The 22,807-nt window shown below is 36.3% G+C and overlaps 1 protein-coding gene across 1 annotated transcript in view; it reads right to left on the minus strand.

Moving 5' to 3' along the window:
* The window catches only part of COL9A1 (collagen type IX alpha 1 chain), a 124,814-nt gene extending 102,220 nt beyond the window's left edge, over positions 1–22,594 (minus strand). The window contains exons 1-4 of the mRNA XM_069070718.1: positions 22,450–22,594; positions 20,731–20,808; positions 20,366–20,498; positions 10,997–11,393 (exon numbers count right to left, since the gene is read on the minus strand). Coding sequence (XP_068926819.1) covers positions 10,997–11,393; positions 20,366–20,498; positions 20,731–20,808; positions 22,450–22,594 — 753 coding nt within the window. The remainder of the gene's footprint in view (positions 1–10,996; positions 11,394–20,365; positions 20,499–20,730; positions 20,809–22,449) is intronic.
* Between the last annotated feature and the right edge of the window lie 213 nt (positions 22,595–22,807).

Below are 22,807 nucleotides of genomic sequence, written 5' to 3' on the forward strand. Positions count from 1 at the left end.
GCTGTGCAGCCCTGGACAAATCAGTAAAATAACAAAGAAAAAACCTTTTTTGCCTCAGTTTCCATATCTCTCAAATGAAGAAAAATATATCCCCTACCTCCCGGAGTTGCTGTCTGCCAGTCAATAATCATCTGTTAAGTGCCTTCTATGTGCCAGACATTCTGCTAAGTGCTAGGAACACAAGGAAAGGCAGAGGACAGTCTGTGCCCTTGAGAAGCCCACAATCTAATAAGGGAGTCGACATGCTAACAAATATGTACAAACAAGCTATGTATGAAATAAATAGGAAATAATCGACTGGACTGCTACTCACACTCGAACTGCCCCCACACATTCATTCATGTAAATCTGAATGTAACTGGAATGAATTCTTTTCTTATCTCTACTTTTCAAAATCTCTTTTCACCAGAGGTCAGTCCAGGTGCCACCTTCTTGGTGGTCTTCCATGTTTCTTCCATGATCTCTACCTTCTCAAAGTCTCTTAGAGCACATGTGTCTGTGTGTGTGCACATGTGTGTGTATATATGTGTCTCCTTTGTCCTCCTCACATACCACCTGGATATATGTCAGATCCCTCTAGTAAATGGGGTTTCTTAACCATTTTTTATATCTTGGAAACTTTGGGCAGTCTGATAAGATCTCTGGACCCTCCTCAGAATAATTTCTCTAAGTACATAAAATAAAATACATAGGATTACATTTATATTGAAATTATGTCATTTCCTATCTAGCTGTATAGACTCCCCCCACCATGAAATTTATTCATGGATTCCTCAGGGTAGGGAATCTGTGGACCCCAGATGAAAAGATCCAGTTCTAGTAGAATGTAAACTCCTCAAAGGCAGGGATAATGCTTTTTTTCTTCTTTCTATCTCCAGTGTCTTGGATGTGGTTGATAAGAATGTAAAAAATATTTGTTGAATTAAGATTGTGAGAAAGAATTGATAGGTTTTGGAGAATGTGGAAGATGAAGGAGGAAATGGAATGAAGATAACTGTGACATGTCTAGTCTTGGGTGACTAGGCAAGGGTAGGACTCAAAAGAAAAAGAGAAGTCTAGATGAAGTGGTGGTTTAAGGAAAGGTGTCTGGTTTTAGCCTGAAATTCTGCGGTTTACTAGTTTTGTGGCCGTGGGCAAATCACTTTACTTCCTTATGATTCAATTTCCCCATTTGTAAGATTGAAAAGTTGTTAAATGACCTCTAATATCCCTTCCAGCTCTGTAAGTTCTATAGTAGCTAATACTAATAATAGTGACAGCTAGCATCTACATAGCATTTACTGTGCTAACCACTATGCTAAGCAATTTTATGTGAAAATATTTTACTTTATTTTTTATGTTTCCTTTATTTTATTTTTAATTTATGGAATAAAAAAGCATTTCCATAACAGCATAATTTTAATAAGATGATTGCCCATGAAACAGCAAATCTGTTATATACAACTTGCTATTCCTTTTAAATATATAATAATCATGTAAATTTCTTTTGTTTCCTCCCCACAATCCTTAGAGAAGGCTACCATTAGACACAAATACATTTATGTATATATGTATGTATGTGTGTGTTAAGTCATTCTATACATACTTGTATTTATCAGCTATTATCTCATTTGATCCTCACAAGAACCCTGGGAGGTGCCATTGGTATCCTCATTTTACAGATACAGAAACGAAGTCAAGACCAAACAGAGGTCAAGTGACTTGCCTAGAGTCACAGAACTAGCTAGTGTGTAAGGCCAGACTTGAATTCAGATCTTTCTGACCTCACAACCAGTGCTCTATCCACTACTCTATCTATTGCCATAACTCTGCCTATAACTCTAATAATAATAATGTACTAATCAAACAAAGACAAATAACAAAAGAGAGGGGGAAATGGGCTTGTATATCTCTAAAAAATTCCCTCTGAATCCATTTATATTCCATGAAAGTAGAAAAACAATAAACATTGACTTTTAAAATTTTCACCATTTTGGGTAAGACATAAGTCGATGAAAAAAAAACCTATTTGTTTTCAAAGTTGCATCAAAAGCAAGTTGAACCATTGTTTAGGTTTGTATTCAGGCTAGCCTATAACATCACTTTAGAAATTTCTTTCCCTGTAACCTGCTCCATGAGTATGACACCTCACTTATTTTATTGCCCTCTAGTGGATAATACAAGAGAATATTGTCCTATGATACACAGTTCAGGCCTCAGAAGAATGATTCTTTCAGCAGGCCTTTGGTGGAAAAATTCCAATCACATCATATAGAAATGTCACAAGCAGTCTCAGCCACTGTGGATGATACAGACGTCCGTGGAAACTACAGCCATATCTTTTGTATCAATTCCATAATCTCAAACAGAAGACTTCTCTTGTTGTTCAGTCGTTTCAGTCAAATCCAACTCTTCATGACCAAATTTGGGATTTTCTTGGCAAAAATACTGGAGTGGTTTGCCATTTCCTCCTCTGGCTCATTTTACAGATGAGGAAACTGAAGCAAGCAGGGTTGTGACTTGCTAGGGTAACACAGCTAGTAAGCATCTGAGACCACATTTGAACTCGGGTCTTCCTGACTCTAGGCCCAGCCTATCCACTGAGACACCTAGCTGCCCATAGGAGACTTCTAAGGAAATGTAAGTAAAAATTTAGAAGTGTGCTACATCAGTTGGCCAAACTTACATTAACCAAACATAATGGCCATACTGGTGTTTCTCGCATGGCATTATAGAGATTGGAATATGACTCATGATCTCATTGGTATTGGAAACTCTTAGGTAAAAAAATTTCCTCCACTGATGCAGATTTGCTCCTCCTCTGAAACTTAAAACTTCAGAGAATTGCCTAAAGAAGACTTGCCTAGGGCAGCACAGCCAGTATTAGCCAGAATCAAAACTTTAACTGAAGTCTTCTTGGATTTAATAATGCCTCTTATCGACCACATGATGCTGCCTCTTATACAATAACAAAGGATCTCACAGAGTGCTAAATAAAAATAGCTAACATTTATACATGGGGCAGTAAGACAACTTGTGAGTTCAAATCCGGTCTAGTTGTGTCATCCAGGACAAATTACTCAACCCTATTTGCATGAGTTTTCTCATCTGTAAAATGAGCTAGAAAAGGAAATGGCAAACCATTCCAGGAACTCTGCCAAGAAAACTCTAAATGGGGTGACAGAGAATAGACATGACTGAAAAATGACTTAACAACAACAACAAAAACCATTTATGGAGGCAGCTAGGTGGTGCAGTGAATAGAGTACCGGCCCTGGAGTCAGGAGGACTTGAGTTCAAATTCTGCCTCAGACACTTAACACAAAAACTAGCTGTGTGACTTTGAACAAGTCGCTTAACCCCAATTGCCCTCCAAAAAGCAAAAAAAAATTTATATAGCTCCTATTAGGTGCTAGACACTATATTAAGCTCTATACAAATATTATTTCATTTGATCCTCACAACGACTATTGTTATCATCCCTGTTTTATAGATGAGGAAACTGAGGCAGAGATTAAATAATTTGCCCACAATCACACAGCAAGTAATTGTCTGGGGCCAAATTTGAATGCAGGTCTTCCTGACTCCAGGTCTGAATAGAATTCACTGTACTACCTATAAGAGATGATTCTAACAATAATCTTGAAATTGATTTTCCCATATTTTTTGAGAAATTAATTTAGTTATTCGATATTGTACCAATATCAGATACTGATTTATTTGGGGATAGAAGACTGTCATTCGGGGCAGCTAGGTGGTGCAGTGAATAGACAACCAGCCCTGGAATCAGAAGGACCTGAGTTCAAATCCAGCCTCAGACATTTAACACAAAAAAACTAGCCATGTGACCTTGGGCAAGTCACTTAATTCCCAATTGCCTTCCAAAAAGCAAAAACAAAATAAAACAAAAAAAGACTGTCATTCTTAGAATCAGGAAGACCTGAATTGACTTCTGCTTCTGACACATGGCATTAGTAGCCTTCTAGTGGCAACTGGAGGCAACTTTCCAAGACTATAATTACAACAGGGAGGTTGCTAATCTATATCAGTGGAGGGAGTTTCCACACTAGGGAGTCATCTATACTAATGAAATTATAGGTCCAGACCAAGATAAAATCAAAATAAAATTTTAAAAGGTAGCTATTTCTCCTTCCAACAATGTATCCATCCCTTGCTATATGGTAAAATAAAGCCTGAAACAACCATGTACTTTTGCAGATAAGTCTAATAAACATAACTGAAGAGCCCTATATTGGTAATATGCTTTAAAAAATATTATCTGTCTCTGGACCATTGGTGACACAGTGGTTAGAGCAACATCAACAGTCAGGAAGACTCATCTTTGTGAGCTCAAATCTGGCTTTAGACACCAGCTGTATGACCCTGGGCAAGTCACTGAATCCTGTTTGCCTCAGTTTCTTACTTTGTAAAATGAGCTGGAGAAGGAAATGACAAATCACTCCAGTATCTTTGCCAAGAAAACTCCAAGTAGGGTCATAAAAAGTTGGACACACATGACATGAATGAACAACAACATATCTGTCTACCCAGTCAGGTTTGTTTAGATCATACTCAGGGGAATAAAATAATAGTCTGAGTCATATGTTCTCAGGCAACTTTTATCCTCCATCAAACATGCAACAAATCCTCAGCATAGATCCTTGAAAAGGAAGAGAGGAGAACTTTGTTTTCTAATAGAGTTGTACCCAATAACTTTCCTCAGCAATCAGAGTGACAATTCACAATAAAGAACCTGTTGTAAAATAACAAGTTTTTATGAGATGCTGCCAAGAATTCAAGTTGTTTTTTTTTTCAGCAGGATAAATGGTGTGATCATAAAATATGTGCACAAAGGAGAATAGGAAATATGGGACTTATTTCTTTAAAATCAAAGTAAGCAATGTATTACAGCAACACATTGGAAGAAAATATAAAGTGTTCTGAGGCCACTAAATAACCATGAATGATGAGGAAGTACTGGGGCTATATACCACATGAGCAACTATATTGAAAGGCTTAGAAAAACCTCTTGAAATTGGTTTCCTTTTCCAATTTAAGAAAAGGGGAAAGGACAAAAGATAGGCAAGGGAAAATCACGGACTAGGACAATATAAATGAGTCTTTTAGCATTAGGAGTCCATCAAGTGTTATTTTCTATTGCATTTTTTATGATGCTGTTTCCAGGGCTTGCTTTTGACAGCTGAAGACACCTTTGGAACTGAAGCTTTGCTTTTGATTTATGTTACTGAAGAAAAAGCACAAAGTTGTACCCTTTTCAGAATATATTGAATTACTGTCATGTGCCAGAGATTAGAAAGAAGTGAATTTCATGCGGCAAATTAAAAAGATGTTATTCTTATTCTAATGTTGCTCTCCATTTTAATTTAAATTTTCTAACCTAGAAATAGTGAATATTTATTGTCTCCATGTATGAAAATGAATGGATTAGAAATTATGACTCATACCTCATATGGATCTCAGAATGTTTGGAAATCAGTGAGCATTAACCTTCTCTCCATTCATAAGAAAGGTACCAAAGATGTCATTTAACCTTGAAATAAGTACAAACTAACAAGCAGTCATTTAAAAAAATAATAATAATAACTAATCACTTTAAACTTCAGCTGAATTGAAGAACTGCCCCCAAATCTTAATTTCCAAAGTACATAATTATATTAATTCTTGCAAAATGATTTATAAACACAAAGCATCTTCACATGCATGGTCACATTTGATCCTCACAATAATCCTGTAAGATAATATAGGTATGTTGCTTAGGTATTATTCTCTTCATTTTACTGATATGGAAAGTAGGACCCACAGAAGAGTGAGACCTGCCCAAGGGCTAGAAGAGACCTTAGTAGACAGCTAATCTGTCCTCTCAGTTTCGCAGATGAGGAAACTGAGGCCCAGAAAGATTCATAGGATTAGAGGCTTAGAGCTGACTGAGACTTTAGAGGTCCAATTCCCTTTTTCTGGGGAGGAGGAAGAGAAGGAGAAGAAAAAGAAGAAAGAATAGAAGGAGGAGTAAGAGGAGGAGGAAGAGGAGAAGAAGGAGGAAGAGGAGAAGGAGAAGGAGAAACTGAGAACCAGAGAGAAGAGATGTACCTAAAATCACAAAAATATCATTATTAGAGGTGACAGAAACAAGGTTTCCACCCTGGTCCTCTGACTCCAAAATCACTGCTCTAGCCTAGCCACTACATACCACACTGCTCCATCAAAAAAGATAATTGCCTAGTGAATAATTTTGGAGAACCTATTTTGTCAGAACCCATGAGCAAAGCAGATTTAATAGTTACTTCTTAATTATGTCAACATTTTCTGGTTGAATAGTAGAATCAAAATGTCAGAAAGTATTGTTCTCCTGGTCTTATTTTATTACTATCAATTATGCTAGTTAAATATTGGACCAGCATGTGGTTGTCACATAGACAAAGGCAATAACTAGACAAAAACATTTTTATATTTGTATCACATCAGTTCACTTAATTTAAAATTAAATCATGTATCTACATGTCTAGATTCCCAACAGCACAATCCACATCAAAATTAGTAAAACAAACACATTACCTTTCTCTTGAAAGTATGTTTACTTTTAGGAAATCGGTAGGAAAACATCACTAGAACATAATTAATATGATTAATATTTTGATATATGTTAAAATGCAAATTTGTATATACATGATTTTAGATACATATCTACCTGTCTGTGTATGGGGAGGAAGATGCTTTCTTACAGATATTTGATTTAGAAAAAGGTCTATTTTCCCCAATTAGTTTCAAAATTATAAATCCATCTCCTTATGAAATTAATTTATTATTATTATTATCTATATTATCTATCGCCAAAAACAACTCCTAACTTTCTGGTCTTTCTTTACCATGCCACCAAGCCACAGAAACTTCCTCACCCTGGGTTCACTCCAGCTCTGGACTTCTAACACTAAAAGTTCAATCCATGCCCGTGGCCTTTTCCTGTGGTTGACTAGTTCTGAGTGGGGAATCTGCAGCTTGGAGGTCACCTGTGGCCCTCTAGGTCCTCAGGTGTGGTCCTTTGACTGAATCCAAACTTCATAGAACAAATATCTTTAATAAAGGATTTGTTCTGTAAAACTTGGAAAAAGGCCGCACCCAAGGACCTCGAGGGCCACATGCAGCCTTGAAACTGCAGGTTCCCCACCCCTGGGCTAGTTCCTCCTTGAATTTTGAATTAAAAAGGAAAATAGCCAAGCCAGCCATGTCTTCATTCCTCCTTAGGTTCCACTCCAGATTCTCCAGATTTTCTCTTCCTTTCTTGCCTTTGCCAAGAAAATCCCAAAGGAAGTCATGAAGAGTCAGACACAACTGAAACAACTCAGACACAAGAACAAAACTATAGAGTATAATCCAACCTCCTGCCCTGTCTCTACTCATTGAAATCCACTCCATTCTTCAAGGTCCAATCCAAATGCTTTGTTCCCTTTTCATTTCTTCCAGTCAACTGGTGTCACTCTATCTCATTTGATCATATAGTACTTTGTTTCTACTTCTGTTATATAATTAACAACTTCTTAGTGGACATATTTTACCATCCCTAAGAGATTATAAAATTCTTGAGAATAGAGGTTCTTATTCATCTTTATCTCTCCCATAGCATCAAGCAAAGTTCATTGCATTTAGCATGCATTATTTATAATACATATCATGTGATATATATACATATATATTACATATATAATGTTCTTTCAATAATGTCAACGTTACCTCAAAATCAATGTCTTTAAAACCTTGCATATCATTTCCCCATAAAAACCAGTTCTTCTTTCTAACTTTCTTGTTTCTTCGACGGCACCACCATTGTTTCAGATGCCAAAACATAAAAACTTTGAGTCATTAACGACTTTTCCATCTAACTGATTTCCCACATCCAGTCAATTTCCATGTTCCATTGCTATTTTCTCCAAGAAGTCTCTAATATATGACCCTTCCTTTGCATCTTCACTATCACCATAGTAATCCAGGCATCCCATTATCTCATTGTCCAAACATTGCAACTGCCCTCCAATTGGCCTATCTCGTTCCATAATGATATTACATTAATAACTTAATTTTTGAATAAATAATGTCTTAATTATATTAAGATAATTAGATATATATTATATATAATTAAATATAATATAATTATATTAAGATATATAAGATAATTATATATATATATAATTATATTATATAATCTCCCTAATTATATCATATACATTGGTCTTATCTCTCCAACTACCTTGGAAATTTTTTCATTCATTCATTCAATAAACATTTATTAAGCATCTACTATGTACCAGGTACTGTGCTATGTTCCAGAGAGCATGGACTGTGTCTTTTGACTTATTGTGTCTCCTTACAGTAACTAATACTTACTGAGCACATAGTAGTTTATCATTAAATACTTCTTGACTGACTGACTGAAATCTATCAGGCTCAAAAGATCACATACTGTCTTGTATGCTGGTCCTGACTGAACTTTATAACTATAAGAGTGTGCATTTGACTCTGCTGTGCAATAGCTAGTCTAGAAAGCCTGTGGCAGGGGAATCTTGCCAACAGAAACAGCAAGGTGCCATAGGGCTGGCTGCCATCAGATTTCTAACCTCTCTATTTGAGGTGTAATAATTCATTAGTTGAGGAAATGCTTTCTCAAGTGTCTACAAGTCAGAGCAGAAATGTGGCAGCTACAAATTGCTTCCTGTCCATCACAGAACATAGATATTTCACACTATCCTTCACACTCATCATAATTCTTCTTGGGAAACAAGGTATTTGAAGAGTTCTATTACTGCAGCTCCTGATAACTTATTTTCTTTATAGAGGTTCAGAGAAGACATTTCAGAATCCTGTATCACACCAAGTCCAGGAATGTGAGTTTTGTGTTTTGGCATTCAAATTTATAGTTCAAATGCAGATTTATATTAATGACCCAATCATTAATTCATCCTAACTTTAAAAAAAATTCCTGTTATTAAAAAGAATTCTGAAATATCTTCTTAAAAGATTGGTGCTTTTCAGTCTAAGTTCATTGGGGATTAAAATAGCAGTATTACATGGTCATTTGGGTAGAAGCTATTTAGTAATTATTATTATTTTACTGTTATGACCACAAATCTCTTAAGTTGAATATCATTTTTAAAAATCCCTTTGTCACCTTAGTATCCTAGGATCATAGATTTAGTGTTGGAAAGGACATTAAAGATCCTCTAGTCCAGGGATGGGGTATCTGTAGCCTTGAGGCCACATGTGGCCTTCTAGGTCCTTGAGTGCAGTCTTTTTACTGGGTCCAAGTTTTACAGAACAAATCTTTTTATTAGGGGATTTGTTCTGTGAAGTTTGGATTCAGTCAAAGGGCCATACTTGAGGACCTAAGAGGCCACATGTGGCCTTGAGGCAGTACATTCTCCACCCCTGCCCTAGTCTATCTCCCTCATTTTATGGATAAACAAACTAATGATTTGCCTGTTTTGTGCAAGACCTAATTTTTCAAAATCTTAAGTATTATATCTTTCCTGCCTAGCCTGAAATCATGTGATTCTATGATATCATCTTTAATTACTGCCTTCCTCAACCTTTCCCATATGGCCAAGGGATTCTTTTTATAAAACCCTGTATTTGTCCTATTCAAGACTTGGTTGACTTAGCCTAGCAGTGAATAGACTCAGCAGACAAGATACTATATCCCACAAGTCGGGGAACAACTCATCCAGAAGTTCTGGTATGCCACACCCAGAAATTAACTTACTTGGAAGAATATTTCCTGACAATGACTTGAAACTTGAGCCCACTCATCCAAGGGATCATGGTGTCAGGGTGGTGATCAGTGTGTCTCTAGTTTTGAATGCTGCACTTTACTTTTTCTATACCTGCTCAATAAATATCCATTGGCAAAAGTTTTTCTTTGATTAAAATAAAAGGATGTATACAGTATTTCCCCAACTAGATTTAAACTTCTCTTGACCAGGCTCTATTTCTTCACTTTCTTTTGGATTTGAGCTCAGGTCTTCCTGACTCCAGGCATGGCATTCTATCTACTGCACCACCTAGCTGCCCTACATTTTAGGGGTACAAACTATAAAATGTTGCTGGAGTTTAGATAAGCTGGCATTCAGTGAGGGCAGCAGGAGAAGTTAGAGAAGACTTCATAGAAAAAGAAGAATTAGAGCTGGAGGTTGATGGTCCACACCATATTGTCACGTCTAGGGTAGGCATTCAATAAACTGTTATAAAAATCAGAGGACATTAGAACTAGAAGAAACCTTAGAGATCATCCAACTGAGCCTTTTGGGAGGAGCTAAAGCCCCATAACTCTGAACATCAGGGATTTTGCATATACATTTTCACTCTGACATTTTCTACCTGCCATCTCCCCCATCTTTCTACCTTTTCCCAAGACAACTACAATCAAATCATCACTACCATTGGCTTTGGAAAGGCTTTTTTAATGGTCAGCTCTATTGTTTGACTTACCATCCAAGACTAAAACTCCTTCCCAGGGTCACAGCTTCCTTTTATGTGTTGTCTATTATCTATTCTACTAGAATATAAACTCCTTGAGGGCAAAGACTATTTCCTTGTTGTATTCATATCAGTGAAGTTTAGCCCCATGCTTGACTGTATAGCTAGAGCTTGATAATGCTTTTCATTCATTTCATTCATCCATTTTACAGATAAGTAAATCAAATCCTAGAGATTTATTCAGAATATTACCAAAGTTGTTAGAAGTACATGATAAAAGTGATCCCATCTTTCCTAACTTCCAGTGCTTTTTTTACCATACCATGCTGCTTTCCTGCTGAATGAATGAATGAATGAATGATGAGTAAATATGCTGTGCTTTGGAAACTTTAAAGAAAAAAAGTTAATTAACTAAGGCAACAGACAACAGCCACACATATACAAAAAATGCATATTTGCCAAAGATATTTGGAGAGTATTTTTGTCAAACTAGTTTTTTTTTTTTAATTCTCAAATACATGATTTTTGTACTCACCGGAACAGAAACCTGAGGATTATCTATAAGTTTTCCTAGAACAGCAAAACCATCCACATCAATCTTGCCCCTTGGTTTTATGGGTAAGGATTCAATCCTTTTGCAGTCAATAAAGAGGGTGACACTTCTCCTTTCCACACCAATCATAACTTTATGCCATTGGGAATCGAACAAAGTAGGAGTATTTGAAAAGGCTGCAGTTTGGAGGCTACCATCTATGCCTTTATAGGAAAATGCAAGGGATTGAGTTTGTCCATTAATCTTCATGCCAACTTGCTCTTTCCCCAAGGAATCCTGTATCTGCCAGATGCTCCAGTTCTTTTTCAGAGTGCTTCCAGTCATCCGAAAAGTTGTTAGAAAGGAGTATTCTTCAGGTAGTCCATTGGGATACAGATGTCTGGGTGGAACCAAAAAAAGTAAACATGAACTTTATTTTGAGTTCTTTAAGTCCTTTTTAGGTTTTCAGTAGTTCCCAGGTTCCAGGCTTACAGAAAGACTATAGTTTGAGAATTTTACCCTTCACTATTTGGCCTTTCATAACCTTCAATAAAGGACTTTCCAGAGACTCAAGCAAGCTTCTATTTTAATACTCAGAACATATAAAAGCCACCACTCCTCTACCCAAGGATGGCTAGGTGTTCCCAACCTCAAAAATCCCAAGAATGTCACTATTTATCCTAGCCAAAGTATTACTGTTATTCAGTCTCTTTAACTCTCTAGCAGACTATATACTTCTACAAAGTTCTCAGCAACTGGGCCTAGCTAGTGAGAGAAAATTAAGCATTCAAATCATTTCCACTAGTTTAGGAAGATGATCCATTAGGAAAAACTACCAAAATTTTAATTAGATGAATATGTGTTAAAGAATTTCAAAGTACTAATGATTTCAAAGTGTGCATTATTTTCAGATTGACTTGAAGATATATATGTGTGTGTGCATGTGTTATATGTATGTGTGTGTGTGTGTGTGTGTGTATATATATATATATATAGTTATCCCTTCCATATCATGGGGGTTGGGGGTGCAGTGCCCCTACAATCTAGAAAATCAGCATGAAATTTTTTTAGCCCTCCTGTCATACCAGAGAAGAAGTCTGAATTATTGTGTTATCAAAATATAAAATATGTTGACATACAACACTATACATATATTTTATGTGTTTCTGAGTTTCTAAACCTTTTCTGTGTCATCTATTGGCATTCACATGTTGTCCTGCTGCTTCCACAAATATCCCCAAAAATTTACATTTTATTTCTTATCCCCACACACAATATATGGAAACCATGATGGGGAAAGTCCCAATGTGGGAGAGATAACAGTACATAATCTTTATATCACCATGTCCCCAATTTTCTTAAACATTTGCAGAAAATTTAATAAAACATTTATCCCTTGCAAATCCTACTTTGTTTCTACTCTGCAAAAGTACTGCTTCCAGTTCACTCTTAGGATTGAGCTTTGTCCTTGTCAGAGCAGACAAAGGGTTAAATAAATTACTATCATCTGAGACAAAGGAGGGATCCAAGTAGTAAATGGCCTATTCATACAAGTAGTGAGTGTGAGAGGCAAGTGTGAATCAGCATTCACACTCTTTCTCCCCCCAATTGCATCTCATTTTCTCCTTCTTTATCTGTCCTCATTACTACCCATACACTTACTTTCTCCAGCTTCCTCAGTGGAAAAGCATCCCATACCACACCCTTAATCCTAAGTGAAAACACATAGTGACCCGGGGCAACTTCCTGATGATTCTTCCACTAAATCAAAGCTGCTTAAATCCTCAAACTTGAACTTAAAAAGAAAGGAAATTCTAAATTTCTTACTAATCTGTCAGCAGTGAAAAGCCAAAAATGAAATGGGCTGCTTCTGGAGGTAGTCAATTGCCCCTTATTTGAAGTTTTCAAAGACGGAATCACTTCCACAGGTATGTGGTGGAGAAGGATAATTCTTGTTTTGATTTGGCTTGGGTACTCTGTGATTTTATAAAATGGAATTGCTATCACTCTTCTAAGCGACTGTCTTTTTTTCTCTAAGCATCAAAGAAAGACTAAGGAACAAGAACTATTAGGAGAATTTAATTACAATTAAGTCTGTTATTTATTGTCCACTGTATAATTCAGGGATGAGATATTGCCCTTTAAGCAAATCTCAAAGATCAGTGATCCTTGATGATTTGAATGTGGTCCAGAGTTCAGAGACTCAAATGATCTCTGCTTGCCCTGCCTCATCTCTAATGATCCATTTTTCAAGTAAAAGTATCAGGGACAAAGAGGAGGGAATTATGTGAAAAAATAAACATTTGATTCATTGTAATAATATTTCAATTACTCAAAGAAATATAGTAACAACTTATAACGAATCGGGCCTTATTAACTCAGTACATTACAATCATCTATTGTGGAAATAACTTCTGTTCTAGAAACCTTTATGAATTCTTTTCAATTTCCTACTTTCATAGACTGTCCACCTTAATCACTTAAGTTGCCAAAATGACCCAGCCTTCTTCTGGAATTTTTTAAACATAGGATGTAGGAAGAGATCTTAGAAGAAATAGTCAAACCCTGTTTTACAAGTGTGGAAACTGAAACCAAGTGTTGTAAAGTGATTCACCCAAGGTCATAGGAAAAATTAGCTTATAATTTGAATCTCCATATTAAAAGGCTCATTTCACCACACTATGATGATTTCTTACTTGTACTCCTTGTCACCTGGTTTACATGCATGTACCACCGGGGACCAGAATGTCAAGGCAAGCCTTCTCCCTTCCTATCAGTTCACTGACAAATCAGGTAAAAAAAAAATAATTCTAAAGGAACATATAACAAAGTGGAGGGTAGAGGCTAATGTAGAAAGCACAGCTCTAGGGTTGAAAAAGATCTCAGAGACCATCTAGTCTAACCCCTCATTTTACAGATAAGGAAACTGATGCCCTAGGGACTTGCAATGATTTGTCCATGGTCACAAAAATAGTTGTCAGAAGCAAAATTTGAACCCTTATCAAGAGAATTCAAAGCAAAAGGATAGAGAAGTTTTAGCTACCTTGCCAGAATGACTGATTTATTTTTTCATACCTTTGTTTTCATAATGGTTCAGCTAAGTAGGACAACAATCTCCAGTAAGTCCTCTGATGTTTTGTAGGATTTAGCAAATAACAGAACACTTGACCTTCTGGGATTATTGTTGGACTATTGTACTTCTATCCCGGTTCCTCTTGTAGCAATTATTTTCTATAATATTTGTAGATTCATGTTTCTAGTGTTGTATTCAGCTTTTTATCCATATACTTAGGAACTAATTACTGATGTTTACTACTATTATTCTTCTTATTGCAGCATACTTTTCAATTCCACTTAATCATTCACTGAGCTCTTACTCTCTGTTTCACATCATTTATCCTGTACATTTTCAAAACACATTTTGAAGCCAAAGAAGAATAAAACCTTTATCCCAGAATTTTTTACTCTGGATGTTTTCTCTTTTTGTTTGTTTTAATTAAAATATCTACCAATTGATATTGAGACATATTGTATAGTTTATTGTTTCAGAAAATCATAAAGTTTAGTAATAATAGTCCCCCCCCTCATTTATGTGGTACTTAAAGGTTTGAAACATGCTTTATAAATATTACTTCATTTTATCCCCCCAACAACCATGGGAGGTATCACCACTTTACAGATGAGGAAACTAAGACATACAGTTGTTGAGTGACTTGCCCAGTGTCACTCAGCTAGTAAGTGTCTGAGGAAGGATTGAGTTCAGGTGTTCCTTACTCCAGAGCAGCTAGATGGCACAGTAGATAGAGTCCTGGAGTCAGGAAGACTCCCCTTCCTGAATTAAAATCTGGCCTTAGACACTTTCTAGCTGGGTGACCCTGGGCAAGTCACTTAACCTTGTTTGCCTCGGTTTCCTCATCTATAAAATGAGCTGGAGAGTGGCAAACCACTCTAGTGTCTTTTCAAAGAAAAGTTCAAATAGCGTCATGAAGAGTTGGACAAAACTAAAACATCTAAACAGCAACAAAAACTTCCTTACTTGAGGTCCAGCACTTTCCCACTTAAATTTAAATTACCTTAAATTACCTACTTACCTTTAGATTATAAATAGGATTATAAGTAAGATAAGTAGTCCCAAACCTAAATCTTGTGCCTTTGTACATTTTGCTAAAAGAATCTGTTTCCTTACCATTCAAATATGAATGATATTAATGGAGATGTTGCTATGGCAATTAGTTGGGAAAATTAGGTTGATAAATTTGTCTTCTTTTTCTTCCTTTTAAGCAATATTGCATTAGTGGTCAATGTTCCAAGAAAGCCTCTAAGGCTACTATGGAAGATGACAGGCTTCTAGTAAAAGAAGTTCTCGGGGCAGCTACATGGCACAGTGAATAGAGCACAGGCCCTGGAGTCAAGAGGACCTGAGTTCAAATCCAGCCTCGGACACTTAACACAAAACTAGCTGTGTGACCTTGGGCAAGTCACTTAACCCAATTGCCCTCCAAAAAGCAAAAAAAAAAAAAAAAAAGTTCTCAACCTAGGAATAGTCCTGGAAGTAAGGACAAAAATTATTTAGGATGAGCCATGTGGAAGGGTACCTAGCTACTTCACACACACACACACACACACACACACATACACTCAGAGTGATATAATGGCAAGAGTGCCTCTCCCAGAACCTCCATGTAAGAAGGGCACTCAATTCAGTTGTCTCATTTCCCACTGAGTTACTATCTGGACTCCTGCATCATGCACCCTGTGCTGGACACTTTCATTCCCTTCCCCTTCCTTTAGGCTTCCTTTTTTATGTGTTATCTTCCCCTATTAGAAAGGTAGCTCTTGGATGGCAGAGAGTATCTTTCTCTTTACTTGACCTTTATTTCTCAGCACTTAGCATAATACCTGACATGTTGTTGTTCAGTCATGCCCCATTCTTTGTAACCCAATTTTTGGTTTTCTTGGCAAGGATACTGGAGTGGTTTGCCATTTCCTTTTGCAGTTCATTTTACAGTTGAGGAAACTGAGGCCAGCAGAATTAAGTGACTTGCTCGGGGTTACAAAGTTAGTAAGTGTCTGAAGCTGGATTTGAAATTAGGTCTTCCTAGTCCAGGCCCAACATTCTATCTACTGTACTACCTAGCTGCCTAGCATATAGTAGTCACTTAATAAATGCTCATCTATTGATTGACTGACTGACTCAGAGGAGGGGTATGATGTATCATCTATATCATCTTGGGAGGCAAGTCTCTTTCTCTCATATTAATGAACCTCAGTTTCATCTATAAAATGAAGAAACTTTTAGAGATGTGTTAGAGCCACCTTAAACCTGAGAGCCAAATGTTAATTGGTTTTTTTTTTTTTTGCTTTTTGAAGTGGGGAAAGCAAGGCAATTGGGGTTAAGGGACTTGCCCAAGGTCACACAGCTGGTTTCTGGGCCAGATTTTAATTTAGGTCCTCCTAACTCCAGGGCCAGTGTTCTATTCACTGTACCACCTAGCAGCCCCAACTGTTAAATTTTTAATGTGAGCATTTACATGTTGGAAATTTACAAAGGCTACAAATCAAGTCAATTTATTGTTTGTTCCTGGAAAGCTGGTAATTAAACATTTACTACTTCTGGCTTTACCACATGATCCCTAAGGTTCCTTCCTGCTCTAATTCCTAAGAGACTATATAGCCAATATAAAATATAAAACTGAAAATGGAGAATAAAAAAAAAGATTTTCAAAATCATTCCAAATTGGTCACATTGGTCAGTTGGAAAATATTACTTTTCAGGAATATATCTATTACATAAAAAACAAAGTGTATCTGGGCATTAGTCAGTATGGCCCACTGCTATTACCTCCCCTTTGTAGACACTCTCTCTCTTCCTCCATAACTAGGGTTTAAATATGAGGGCTCTGCCAACGTGGGAGCACAAGCAATGACCTCTATCACCTTTCCTAATATTCCAACTTCACCATAATTAATATGAAAGATCTGGTTAACTTGTTTGGCTGATTGAGTGTGTTGCAAGGACTCTGACTCTGATGAGATCAGCTAAGGAATAGTTTCAACCTGAACTCATTGAAAAATTTCTGGCTATTGAATAATTGGGAAGGAGAAAAATAACCATAAGTAAGCATCTTTTCCAATAATTTAACATAGCAAAATAAAGAAAATAGAGGAGAAAGTCTAAAAGCAAACATCATTTAAGAAAATAAAATTAAATCTAAGCTTCTTGTGTATATTTCATTATTTTTATCTTTTTTGGAGGGGGAGAAGGATCCTGGCCTATTATTCCATTGCTTAGGGCACTCCTATCCATTCTGCCACTCATGTTTCATTAATACTATCATGCTACATATCTTGGTCCAGACCACTTCAATTCTAGAAGCATCTATTAAAATATCTATGAATGCTTACCAATGTGCTTGAAAGTAAGTGGCAAATTTTTACATAACAAAAATATGGCATAGAAAATAAAAATATGATCTTAGATTTAGAACTGGAAGGGACCTCAGGAATTTGAGCCCAGGTTCTCAAGCGTAAATATGATTTCCACTGTACCACACTTATGCACAGGACCATATATTTGGAGCTGAAAGGGTATTTCAACATTATCTAGTTCAACCCTTTCACATCATAAAGAAAGTAGATTAAAGTGACTTTCCTACAGTCACAATGGGAGTAGGCATGAGAGGCAGAAACTGAACTTAGGCTCTCTGACTCGAGAGTTAATTTTTTTCCATTACTTTTAATATAAAAAGTGGAAAAAAATTTTAATACTTATGTTGCTGAAAGACTATATTAAATCATACAGATCATATAAAAAGATAAGCATCACCAAATTATGCCTAAATAAATTTAATAGCATTCAATTTTCACTGGCTTGGGGGAACTTCTTAAATTGCATTATTGCAAAGATGCTGTCCAGATAAATAAGTAAATTTGGCAGCATTCAGATTTAAAAGCATTTCATTCCATAATGATTTTTTATTATGTTACCATCTGTACCAAATTACTTAGAGTGAGAACCATTGGAATTTGAGCAAAAAGAAAAGTCCTTGGTCCTTGACACATCCATTAATTATCTTAGCTAGCAAAGAAGTTTAGTTCATATAAAAAAAATTAATGTAATTGTCAGAGGATTGAAATGCTTTACTAAAAATAAATTATAGATAGAAAATGATGAATAAGCCACTTAGAAATTTTTTTTTTCTAAGTACATAGTTGAAAGCTGGGAAAAGAAGAAGAAAGTATTACAGTCACATTATATCCTTGGGCCACAATTTCTGTCCTGCAGTCCCACAAGGGGACTTCTACTGTCTCTTTCTTTGAACAGAGAACTTGAATTCCAAAGATCTCTTTTTACAAGCTGGCTCTGCCACGTCCTAGCTATGTGAATGTAAGAAAGTCACTTAACTTCCCTGGCTTTGAGTCTCCTCATAAGTAAAATGAAGATCAAAACATTCAAACTACTAAAAAAAAATATCTATCAAACTACTAAAAAAAAATACTATGCCATAGGGTTGTTGTGAAAGAAGCATTTTGTAAATCATAAAGTGCTATAAAAATATCAGATATCATATTGTTAATATGGTTCCATGAGCCTAATAATCTGCAGCACAGAAGCTGCTTTTGGAAGAGACTATACATTCTCAGTATGACCAGAATTGTCTCTTCCCAGAGTTATAAATGTCAACTTAACCTTGGAAGCAAATTGAATAGAATATGAGTGCTACCCAACCCCAAGATCACTTACCCCATGGATCTGGGATAGGATTAAGTAAAGATTGTTATAAGTAGAAAGATTGTTTTTAGAAACTTTTTCCTTCTTCTGTCCATTCAGAAAATATCACTGAACATTTGTTTCTTATTACCTTTCTTGTGTTCTATCAACAATTCTGTCCTAATCTTATCTTCATATTTGCTCCATTCCCAATCCACCCTACCCCTGAATTTTTTTAACAGGCTAGTAATAGAGGGAGGGTATTTAGGTAGTTGGGTTTGGAGGAAGAAAATCTAGCACATAAGTGGCAGCCTATAAAAACTGCTTAACAATGAATCTGGTCATTTGCAATAATATATGATTGACAAAGACTGGTAACTAGGGCTATATGTTCTTTAACCACCAAGCTGAAAAATCAGTCACCACTAATAACTGGTGGTAGTTTTAACACAAATTATTTCATTGGGAAGAAATAAAAGACAGAAGACGTCTTAAAATGTTTTTTTAGGCTAAAGTAATTACTTTGAGAATAAAAATGAAGCAAAGGAAAAAATTCTGTTGATGTATCTATCATCATGCCTTTTAAATTTCCATTTTTCCAGACATAAAAAATTTTCTTCTATATACTGATAGGTTGAAAAACATAAAGATAAAAAGCAAGCCATACAAGAAATTCAAATTTTTTCAAAATTATTACAATTTACATTCAATGAGCTTCCATAGTGTTCTTCAGCTGGCTATAAAGTTTCTATCATATCTAACAAAGTCCTTTGCATGTTAAGCTACCATATGAATCTAAATTATAGATTGCAGGTAAAACGTGACAAAACCTATGATACATCAAATGTTAGGTAATTTTAGAACAAGCCCAAATCACTAACAATTGGAAACTCATTTTATAACAATAGTGCTATCAACAACTTACAGATACACAAGAGCACATCTGTTACAAATAATTCAAAAAATAAAAGGCCTGATTCTAGGTAAGGAGGTCCTTATTCTTCTGAAGAATTATTTTTCATTACTGCTGCTATTGTTACTGTTGTCCTAGTTGCTTCTGTTTGCTCATAGTTACAGGGACTTGTAAATGAACAAGGAGAGTGCTGTGTTTCAGCACTAGACTGTTTGAACAGCACCTCTGTAACCCCTTCTATCCACTCGGTGGCGCTTAGTTGAATGAATGCTTAATCTCCAGCATTCTGCACAGTGGGTCCTTTCAGTCAAAACCAGACAAAATTATAGAATAACAGAGCTCAAGGGAATAAGCAGACTTCCTGTACTGATTCTATAATAGTCTCACTGAGTTTTTTTTTTCCTCCTGGAAAGGAAAGTAGTGATATACATTCTGAAAACAGAGACCTATACATACACAGATTCAAATCCAAAAGAACCACATACATTAACATAGCCATAGATTTATGGATGGATAATAACATAAATGAATATATAGATTTTACATAGAAATAAGCATACTTATTGCCCAAAGAAGGAAAGAAATTAAAAATAGATCTCTTTCTGTGTTCAATCACAGTAGTAGAATATAAAAATACAGACTATTATAATGAGTGGCAACTTTTGAAGTTGTCTAAGACGCCTAAGAATATGTGGTTTGGTATAGATGAAAAGCAAAACACCATAAACAAAATAGACAAGAATGTCACCTGGTTGGGATCCTGAAGTCTACATTATTTCCCAATTTATAAGCCACTTGTAATGATGTTGAGCCTGTAACCTTCTGGATAGCTCCTCTAGATGCTGCTTTATCTACTTGGAACTGAGAAATTAAGTCAAATCCTGTAGAAAGGAAGGAAAGAGAGGAAAGTATGAACAGAGAGAGAGAGAGAGAGAGAGAGAGAGAGAGAGAGAGAGAGAGAGAGAGAGAGAGAGAGAGAGAGAAACAAAGAAAAAGAAAGGATTAGTCAGATTCCTTTTATTCTGTTCCATCACTTTCATGAATCAGACATGTAAATGAATAAATTCTAGAAAGCCAGTATCAATATTTCCAGTAAAATTGATGTCCACTTACCTGGTAAATCATCCTGGCCAATCCTGACTGGTGGACAAAGGTCATTCTCAGGATTAGGAGTCAAGGAGATGGGGAACCCTGCAGGAAAAAAAAAGATGATTTCTCTAATTCATCATCTACAAATTAGTCTGCATCATGAGTAAGAGCTAATGAATTATTTACAATAAAATTCCTTAACTGAAAGTTGGTTTATAATTATTGAATATTGTAGCAGAAATCTGGACATGAAGTTGATCCGATTGACTTCTTCTAACTAAAATGTCTATTATTATAATTTGCTTTCAATATAAAATGGAATGATTCTAATTTATAAATTCTCTATTTACTCTTGCCCTAGAGGAGGTGAGGGAATTAAAGGGAGTGGGATTCTTAAATAATTTTGCTAAGCACAGTACTTGGCATATAGAAAGGACTTAATAAATGGGTTTTTTTTTTTCATCCATTCATTCATTCATTTTGAAGCACAGCTACACTAATATGTACTGAATGGTGTAGTGTCAGGGTCCTGATTGGAAGCTTTCTGGTGGTTTAGATTTTTTTTTTAATCCATTCATTAAGTCAAGAAAATTTTTGAAAATGTGAGAAAACCACCAAGTGGCCCAAGGCCAATTCAAGTAGCTACTGGATGGTGAAGTCCTTTGCAGACTCACCTTTTAGAATCTCCTTTTCCCACAATGACATTAAGGAAGGGATCAAGTATACTCTATCACCTCTATTGATTTAGAGAATTCATATATTTTAAGGGATTGATGCTGGGGGATTAAAACATCTGGGTCTGCTAGTGAAATGCTCTCTCTTTAATATGGGAAGAGGTGATAATAAGATATGAAAGATAAAGGAAAGAAAGAAAACCAGCCTTACTTGAAAATGATGAACAGAAAAGTTAAACATTTGCCTAAATGGGGTGTGAAAGTAGAACATGTATCCAAGTTAAAAGCTACTGAAGGTAGGAAGTAGGGGAATGAAACCCATTTTTCCCAACTGCTGAAAGGTTCTTGGACTTTCCTGAACTGGGCATTCAACTATGTACTAGCTTCTAGTGCCCTGGACTCCCAGAAGACCACATTCCATCAAATCCTTTTCTGTTTTCAAGTAGCTACGTGTCACCCACTAAGGGATCAGGGCTGCTCCAAAGCAGGTCTGAATGAGTTTTCTCTTCAATTGCCTCTCTCTGAGCCCATCCAAGTAGCTGCTTTACCTTTTGGCAAAATGTTATTACAGTCAGGGTTTCGGGTCTAAACTCAGCATGACTAAAAGAGAATTAGCCACCTGGCACCCATTCACCCTGAAAGTAGGATAGCAAGGGAAAGTTGTGAAGGAAGCTGCTTTCTCTCATTCCTAAAATGAGAGGCAAGCTCATATAGTGTTTAGAGCCCTGGACTCAGTATTAGGAAAGTCAGGCTTTGAATTCTGCCTCAGACACTCACTAGTTGTGCTCCCCATGTAATTTATGCTCTCTCAGTCTGTTTCCTCATCTGCAAAATGAGAATTAGAGAAACCACACCATTTTGCTTATAGGATCAAGTGAGATAATGAATGGAAAGGACTTTGCAAACCTTAAAGAACTGTGTAAAGTCAGCTATTATTTTCATCGTCCCCATACTTCTTCACTCACTCCCAACTAGATGAAAGGTACAAGTAATATCTTGAACAACATGTTTTCTGCATCCTTCCTAATCCCCTATTTCCCATACCTGCCAGAAGAATGAAAGCACTTACTTCGGTAACGCTGGACAGTTGCAGATGCCCAAGGTCCCAGGAAATAGCATATGAAGAAAAAAAATGGAATTTTCCTGTAAAAGAGAAGTGGGGCAGTGGAAGAAACTAAAGCAGAATTCACTCGTAGGCTGGGACTTGAAGACATGTTTGATGAAATGGGGGGCTGTTGCCTAGCAGAGGAAATGAGCCCAATTCCATCATGGTTTATTCATTTCATTGTTACTTTGGAACTTCATACTGATTGATCTTCCTATTTGTGACTTTAATGAGTTTATCCCCTCATGTTCTCTATCTCTCTGTCTCTCTGTCTCGCTCTCCTTTCTCTCTCTCTCTCTCTCTCTCTCTCTCTCTCTCTCTC

This window comes from Petaurus breviceps, unplaced genomic scaffold, assembly GCF_028583685.1.
Source record: "Petaurus breviceps papuanus isolate PSGF00001 unplaced genomic scaffold, PetGlider_PUasm1.0 90822, whole genome shotgun sequence".
Classification (NCBI taxonomy): Eukaryota; Metazoa; Chordata; class Mammalia; order Diprotodontia; family Petauridae; genus Petaurus; species Petaurus breviceps.